General features: G+C 52.7%; 1 protein-coding gene across 1 annotated transcript; it reads right to left on the reverse strand.

The window, feature by feature from the left end:
• Positions 1-3,553: 3,553 nt before the first annotated feature.
• LOC123096180 (uncharacterized) lies at positions 3,554-7,541 on the reverse strand. Its single transcript, XM_044517825.1, has 10 exons — positions 7,523-7,541; positions 6,368-6,512; positions 6,084-6,217; positions 5,623-5,828; positions 5,225-5,506; positions 5,053-5,111; positions 4,924-4,960; positions 4,611-4,833; positions 4,360-4,506; positions 3,554-4,267 (listed from the first exon to the last, which is right to left on the reverse strand). The coding sequence occupies exons 2-10, from the start codon at positions 6,501-6,503 to the stop codon at positions 3,827-3,829; spliced, it is 1,665 nt and encodes a 554-aa protein (XP_044373760.1). The 5' UTR covers positions 6,504-6,512; positions 7,523-7,541; the 3' UTR covers positions 3,554-3,826.
• Positions 7,542-8,310: the final 769 nt, after the last annotated feature.

Here is an 8,310-nt window from a genome sequence, read left to right on the forward strand (position 1 = left end):
CCAAACACACCCTAGGTATATTATTAAGATGTTACCTGAGCATTTACACGGAACTATTGAACTATTGTACCATGTGAAGTCTATTATATTTAAAATGGCGACTTCTGTGGGTGTTTGGTCCCGGTGGTTCCTCTTGATAGTAGTAGGTTGAAGCTTAGCGGTGGATTCTTACATGGCATCGCTCCGGTCCCGTCAGTTATGGACCTACGTTCTCCAGCTTCCATGGCTTGATGCAGTCGCCTGGCGGTGCGGTTTTCGGCATCGGTGCTCCGATTGCTGCGCTTTCTGTAACTACTTCGCCTCGTTGGCGTTCTGGCGGCTCCGCCTCTGATAATTCAGAACTGCATTTCCTTTTGATTCTTGACTTGCCGGTGGCATTGGTCGCTACCCATCCCTCTGTGTTGGCTCTCCACCCTGCTGCCTTCCTGACCCCGGCACCTACACACCAAGTTGGTTCCAGAGCTCATGTTTTCGGCGACGGTAGGTGCAACACCACCTCCCACCTTCCGAGGGGGCGGTCGACCGACACGCTGACTTCCTCATATTGGAACCCTGATATGGTGGTTATGGGATTGCTCAGACTCAGGCTAGGAGAAATCCATGCTCGCCTTGCCGATGCTGGCGGCAGGGTCGTGGGTGTCGTTTCCCTTCTTGGAGTGTCGCCATGGACTTTATCCGTGCCCCTCCCGTCGTTCCCTTCTTGAAAGTGCTATCTTGCTCGCTCAGGGTGTTCACGGTGTTGGCTTTGGAGATGTTCATAGGTGTGTTGGTTCGGCCTACCTCTCTAGTTCTAGGCTTGGTGGGTTTAGTTGCGTTTTTTCCTTACTCGTGGTTGAACATCCCTTGTCTCCCTCCTCCGGGTTCCATGATTATGCCCTTGACGGTCATGTCATGTATTGTAACCGCTGTTGTTACTCATTCTCTTTTATTCTATAAGAGCAACTCCAATGGGGCGACCCATTTCGTCCGCCCGCGTCCGTTTGGGTCGGCGCGGACAAAAGTGGCGGCCCAACGCGCCGACCCAAACGGACGCGCGTCCGTTTTTCACCCGCGGGCGACCCATTCCAAGCCCAATTTTGAGCCGGATTTGCATCGGCGCGGACACGAGACGGACGCCCGCGCGCGCCTACTCCTCTCCCCGGGCCCGCCGGTCGGTGGCAGCCACCACCATTTCCCTCATTTTCCCCAAAAATGCTCGCGCCCGCGCGCGCCCCCGCCCCCCAACCAGCCATGGAGGACGCCATCGACCTCTACCTCGACGCCGCCGCCGGCCTCGCCTTGTCCGGCGCCGTCGCCCCCTCCGGGAAAGGCAAGCCTCGCGCCCCGCGCAAGACCGTCGCCGCGACCAAGCCGAAGAAGGCGCTGACGCCCGAACAGCGGGCAAGGGAGTCGGCCAAGAGGAAGGACCGGAGGCACGCCGCAGACGCGAGGTATGAGGCCGCCGCGCAGGCCGCCGCCGTCGCCGCCGTGCAGCAGGAGTTCACCAACGCCCGCGTCGCCGCGGCAATGAGGGAGGCGCTCTACATGCTAGGGGTAAACCCTAGCCAGCACAGCGTCCTCCAAGCCACCGTCGCCGCGGCCAGTACCGGCTCGTCGGCGTTTCCTCGGATGGTGATGCCCGACTCACCCCGCGCGTCGGCTTGCAACCCGGTCCCCGGCTTCCACGTCTACCCGCAGGCCTCCCGCCTCTCCGGGGAGTGCTCACCCGACGTGAGCGTGGTCGCGCCTTCCACGCCCGCGCCCGCGCCCATCGACCTCAACGCCACCCTGATGGTCGGTGGCTCGTCGTCAGGCGGCACGAGGAAACGCGCGCGACAGACGCCGGCCGGCGGGCTCCCGGACGCCCGTAACCTGTTCGAGGAAATGCCGTCCGCCGTCGACGAGGACTACATGCAAAACCTCATCTTCGAGGGTGGTGCGTCGGGCGCTGGCTACGATCCCGACGAGACACAAAGCTAGGACGGCCGCGGGGCGTTCACGCCGGCCGCTGGCTATGATCCCGATCAGTCGGCCTTCATGTGTGATCAGGTCGGCATCGACCTGGACGGCTTCCCCCTCGACCACGAGTTCCCGGAGGACTATGGGCTAGAGGAAGAGGACGAGTGCGACATCGAAGTGGAGCCTTTGTTCGAGGACGAGCTCGCCAACCAAGCCGCCGGTCCTAAGCCGAAGCGCAAGAGCAAGCGCACGAAGGCGTACACAGCTGCCGATGACAAGCTTCTTTGCGAGTGTTGGAGAGACATTGGAAAAGACCGACGGGCGCCGAGCAAAAGCATTCGACCTTTTGGACTCGTGTGCACCGCGAGTTTCATGAGCGCAAGAAGTTTCCACCTTACCAATTTGTGAGCACGCGCAGGTGGGTCTCCATTTCCAAGCGGTGGAGGGTGATCCAACAAGAGTGCAACAAGTTTTGCGCCACCCTTGAGAGCGTCAAGGTCCGCCCCGTGAGCGGCATCGGCATGCAAGACATGGTATGATAGCAAGCAAGCCGCCCTCTTTTGTGCCATCAAGATCATCCTTACGTCTTCATTTGCTATCACTTGCCCATATGCTTGCATGGAAACATTTTGTAGGCATTTCAAGCTTTGGAGGCATTCAAGGTTCAACACAATGGCAAGTGCTTCAACCTCTCCCATTGCTATCGGGTCATCAAGGACGAAGAGAAGTTCAAGGCGCAATATGCCGCCCTCAAGGCACGTTGGGGGAAGAAAGCCGTGGAGGATGTTGGGGAGGGCGAGCCGGCACGGCCGAGGGGGAAGACCAACTCCAAGAAGGAGGACAAGCGAGATGCGGCCACCAACGCCTTGATCGCAAGCGTGGACGGCATGATCAATAAGGACTCAAGGGAGGAGGAGCGCCAGCGTTTCAAGGCGGAGCAAATGGATGCTTTCATGGAGATCCAAAGGAGGAGGCTTGATCTTGACGCCGAGAAGCAAGCCAAGATGTTCGAGCTCGAGGCGGAGAAGCAAGCCAAGATGCTAGAGATCGAGGCCGCCAACGCCAAGACAAAGGCGAAAGAAGTGGCTCTTCAAGCATGATGACCGGGGTGGAGATCATGAAGGTGGATCTCAACACCGTGTCGCCAAGGAAGAGGCCGTGGTTCGAGAAGATGCAGGCCGACATGCTCAAGTTCGACGACGAGTGATCTATGGTGGCGAGGGCCATCTTTTTTGTATGCCGGCAGGTGTGTCGGCATGACCAGGGAGCCGCGATGGCGTGGTCGAACTCAAGTCCCGCCCTTTTTTGTGTGCTGGCATGTGTGTCGGCCGGCTGGCGAGTGCGCCAGCATGAACTGTGGTATTTTCTGAAGCCGGCATTGTATGCCGGCGCTGACATGGTGTCGGCATGAGACATGGCCGCTGGCATGATCGGCCGCGGGCTTTTTTATTTAAAAGCTGAATGCGGACATGAAATGGGTCGGCGCGTTGGCGCACTGCCGACCCAAATATAAAACTGGGCGGACGCCGGGACAAATGCGCCGTCCGTTTGGGTCGTCCCATTGGAGTTGCTCTAAATAAAATATATGCGTTGTAAGATTATAAATCAGGCCATGATTAAAAAATCTATATACAAACAGTATCATTTTTGCCGGTCATATACAGGATTACACCAATTTCTTCTTTTTCCTCTCCTATACCAAGACTGCATATGTGTATGGCTGGATTCTCCAGACCACGCACGAAAAGAAACCAAACATTTCGCGTCAACGGCGCGCCGGCGATGGATGATCTCTCCGGGATCAGTCTCTCCCGCCGGCTGTATACTCTCTCCCAAACTATCACCTGCAAATAGCAAAGAGCACAGCAAAAAGAATTTGATCTCCCTCTCACGGCCCGACGATCTTCACTCGCACCTTCTTGGCCGGCATCTCGGCGAACTCGGTCTCCGATACCTCCGAGTTGGACGACGACGTGAGGTGCCGCACCGAGTGGCGGTCGTCGCCGGCGTGGCGCGACCCTCCGACGCCGCCGCACGCCGCCGAGGCGAGCACGAGCAGTGCCATGGCCATCGACAGGGCGGCGAGCGCGGCCCACGTCGCCCGCGCGCCGCGGCGCAGCGGCGCGCACTGGTTGCCCACGATGTCCGCGAAGCCGGCCTTCACCAGCTCGCAGCTCACCAGCCGCTCCGTGCCCGGGAAGATGTCCAGCACGTTCTGGATGGAGCTCGTGTAGGTCTGCACCTTGTCGTAGTCGATCGCCGACGAGAGGTCGGCCGGCGCGCAGTTGGCGCCACCGCCCAACTCCGAGCACGTCAGCCTCCTCAGGATCTTCACAACAACAACGTTCAAGATTAGATTTCCTCTCCAGATGCTTTGGTTCTTGGAAGCATTTGCTGCCGCGGGGCTGCTTGTTTGTTTACCTGAGGGATGTCACCAATGGTGGCGGCGCCGGAAGCGCGGTTCTCCGGCCGGTACCGGTACCCCGGCGGCCCGGCGAACGGGTTGCAGATGTAGTCCAGCTGCTTCACGGTGTACTCCGACTTGATCATGTAAATGTTCGAATTCACCTGTCGAAAACATGATTAATTTAGAAACAATCATGCTAACTCTGTCTGCTCTTCTTCTGAACGCAGCTTCAGAGTTTGTTACAGAGTCTGTCTGAATTTGTTACCTGGTCTATGATGTCATGTATGCCTGCACCAACATCGTGCAGGATGACGCTCCCGGACATCTTCTCGCTGCAGGGTATGATGGCGCCCAGCGTGCTGTTCTTGGGGTTCAGCTGGTACTCCTCGAGGGCCGCACACGTGTCGCCGGCGAACTTGTCGAGGAAGTAGTACAGCCCGAAGTACATCCAGAAGAGGACTGTCAGTACCCAGCACAAGGCTATGCACCTGTTGCAAACAGATAACTGTCATCAGAACATGAACTAAAATTGTTCAGCTTATTGTGGTGGATGTCTGAAGTAAATGATATGTACTCACATATAGTACAACTTCTGTAGCCTCAGAGGTCTTCCCACTACAATAAAGAAGCAACGTGTTGATTTCATTTTCAGGTAATATGTAAGAGAATTTATGCCCACTGAGAAACATTTCACCATGATCACTTACCTAGCAAGACAAGGACCGCGACAAGATTCAGCGTCACGGTTAAAATGATGACAAGTTCTCTGAAAATTATCAGCTGTATTAGTTCCCATGATGATTTCGAGGTTTCATAAGATTCAAGAACTAATAATGTAGTATAGTATCTACCATGCTTATCATGTAAAAAGATTCTTACAATGTGTTGATGCCTTTGCTGACCAAGCGCATGTTCTTTTCGGCCTTCGCCTGAATTTCCACGGCTTCAGAGTTCAGTGCCTTTACCGTGGAATTCAGATGATCAAAGGATTGGCTACTAATGTTGTATAGCTTCGATATGTTCTGCATCTTCTCAATGGCTCCTGTGATGTTGTAAATCGTCGCTGTCGCTTCAAGCGCTGTCCTCCCGACGATATCTTTGATGGACTCTGCTCTAGAATGAAATCGTACGGCGCCCTGAAGCGCGATCGCCGATGCAACTCTGCAAATAAAGCGTGGCAGCAGATGAGTCACAACATTTCTACGAAGATTTTTGGGTTTGCAATGGTTGCATATCATGTGAGAATTTGATAGAATTACCGCTGAGCTGAAACTTACATGGCAAAAACTGCAAGAAGAATGATAAGTATGACAGACACAAGATGGCATCTGTCAAGAAAATCATCGATGACACCGTCTCTTTCTCTTTCGTTACTTTTGGCGAAGAAAATCTTCGAGGCAAGAAGGAAGCCCGCAAAAATGATACCAGCAATAAGCCATAATGCACCAATGATGTATCCAGATCTACCTGTAAATATGGTCGACTGAAAAAGTAAACACAGGACAATCAGTTTTAATCGCCGATGGATGCATATGGTTTACCACTCTCACTTTGTTCAGTCAACTCCATCTAACATAAGCTACATCAATGTTACTGCAAAAATGAATGAACATGATACTGCAAAAGCAGTCATTTCTGTTATTAAAAAAAGTAGTTTTGTGAGCAAGTCAGTCTATCTGATTACAGAAAGCAGTGTGTATGGCTCTTCAATTGTATTCAGATAAAGAAGAGAACTTACACTCCAGTAATGATTGTTTGTGATGTTGAACCCTCCCTCATACTTCCTCAAGCCATCAAGAGGATCGATTCTTCTCGTCCTTCTCGAAAGGTCGCTGTGCGATCTGTTCGCCGTCTCCGACAACACCCTACGCACTGATCAACACAGGCAAAACGATCAATTACCTCACAGGCAAACTTTTTTTTTTTGAACACATCAGAGGCACACTTATTTGCATGTTACTGGGAAGGTAAAAAACATTCATAAGCTTTTCATGAGGTGGTAGATGAGGATTATCCACTCACCTGCTCCATTGTGGGGTGAGCCTTGGGATTGTTGTCGTAGAGTGGGTTGGGCCTGAGCTCCCGCGTGCAGACTGCATGTGACGGCCGCAACGCAGCAGAGCAGAAACACTAACCGTCCAAGCCTCCTCGGTTCCATGTCAGCAAGCTGCCATGAGAAAAGCTCCAAGCGTTACCCTCCAATCTCAACCCCGACGTGGGAAGGTAGAAGAAGAAGAAGAAGAAACCAAAAGGCATTCGATCAGAAGAAGAGACCAAAAGCAATGGATCCCAAGAAGATAGAACCCGACTAGATTTCTGCATGTGCGGTGACAATCCGCAGATCAACCTGGCAGTGAGTGCTTTCCATGTCATGTGAGAGGTCTCTAGTTTCTAGTCTGGCTAGGCATGTCAGCTTCTTCTTCCTCGTCGGCCTAATTTCTGGTCTAGTCACGAGAATGTGCAGCACAGATATCTCATCTTCGGCCTGTGCGCGTCAGTTTCTTGCTTTTGCCTAATTTCTGGAGAAAACTGATTTCCTCGCCATATTTTCAACGCCTTGGGTTTGCCTGTGGTGGTGTGGCTAGTTTTAATTACCGGTTTCTGAGTCAGACGAAGAAATTGTGCAGGCTTTGGACATGCCATTAATTCGAGTACTATTACTGCACCGTTCTTCTAGATAACGATGGATCCTGGTCTCGGAGATATGGCAATTTACATGCGAATATTGCAAATCAAAAAAATCATCACGGTTTGTGATTACGAATTTACGATGCCAATCACTGTGCTGATTAAATTTTATACTTACTCAATTACCTGGTGAAAGTGAGAAAAAAAACTAGTGAGAGAAAAGTGCATTGTGCAAGAAATGCGCCGGCGTCCTTGAATTTCTTCAGAGAAGCCAAAAATAAGCCAAAAAACATGCAGAGCAAAGGGAGGATCACAAGTAATTCAGAGTCTTTTATCGCTTTCAAGTGGAACCCTTCATCCTCGATCGTGCTGCAACTCTTCATCATACATAGTAATCCTATGCTATGTAAAACCCTCTTGGATTTTTACACCAAACTGACCCAAAAAAGAACAGAGTAACTCCCACCTGAGGTACTAGGAAATAGTAGTACTATCAGAGAAGAAATTCGACTCACCGCCCAAGAACTCAAGAAAAGAGAGGAACTCAACTGGAATCCAAGGGAAAATCAACGAGGAGAACAGAATGAAGATAAACATATCGTATATATATATGCTTACCCCAATCGGAAACTTATCTTCCAGACGCGGCCTCCCTTGCAAGCATATCCTCCTGCTCGTCTTCTCGCCACACCGAGAACTTGTGGAAGCCGAGGCCAACAGAGACGGCAGCACTTGCTCCAAACTAACACCTGTCTTGGGTCTCTCTCGCCATTAATGTCTTCCTCGCAAGACGCAGCCTCCCTCTCCCATCCGTCGTCCGATCCAAACCTCTCCTACTCGGTCTCTCTCCGTCTCTGTCTCAGACAAGGCCGCCTCTGCTTGTGATGTCGCCCCTTTCCATGGCGGCAACGCGCACGGATGAAGGCAAGTATTTTATACGGGATCAATCGGTCAGAAAGGGTTTAAAGGTGGGACTCGCCATACTTTCCTTGGGCATAGAGGAAGATATGAAGTGATGGGTATGGCAGGCGCCGGAGGCAAGGAAGGAAGGAATTTGTGGAGCAGGAGGAGGAGAGGTCGGTCGGTCGGCTAGCGGCAACGTATAAAAGGGTTTGAATTCGGGTCCGCGTAACAACTTTGGCCGAGGAGTTGTTTTCCGTTTCCTTGTTTCTCTCCTTCCTTTCTGCTTCCTCCCTTCCTTCCTTCCTCCCAAGCCGTCTCCGTGTGTGTGTGTGTGTGTGTGTGAAAGCTGACGGGCGCCGGAGACGGGACAGAGTTTGTAGCTCTGCCGGGGTGGGGAGGTTTTGCACGATTGACCTCGCCCTACCCGATATTGG

Source organism: Triticum aestivum, chromosome 4D (assembly GCF_018294505.1).
Source record: "Triticum aestivum cultivar Chinese Spring chromosome 4D, IWGSC CS RefSeq v2.1, whole genome shotgun sequence".
Classification (NCBI taxonomy): Eukaryota; Viridiplantae; Streptophyta; class Magnoliopsida; order Poales; family Poaceae; genus Triticum; species Triticum aestivum.

Coding starts and splice junctions, on each gene's coding strand:
- LOC123096180 (XM_044517825.1), bottom strand. CDS start 6,503: ATGGAACCGAGGAGGCTTGGACGGTTAGTGTTTCTGCTCTGCTGCGTT. Junction 6,218..6,367: donor CTCACCCCACAATGGAGCAG/GTGAGTGGATAA, acceptor TGTGTTGATCAG/TGCGTAGGGTGTTGTCGGAG. Junction 5,112..5,224: donor AGCAAAGGCATCAACACATT/GTAAGAATCTTT, acceptor GATAATTTTCAG/AGAACTTGTCATCATTTTAA.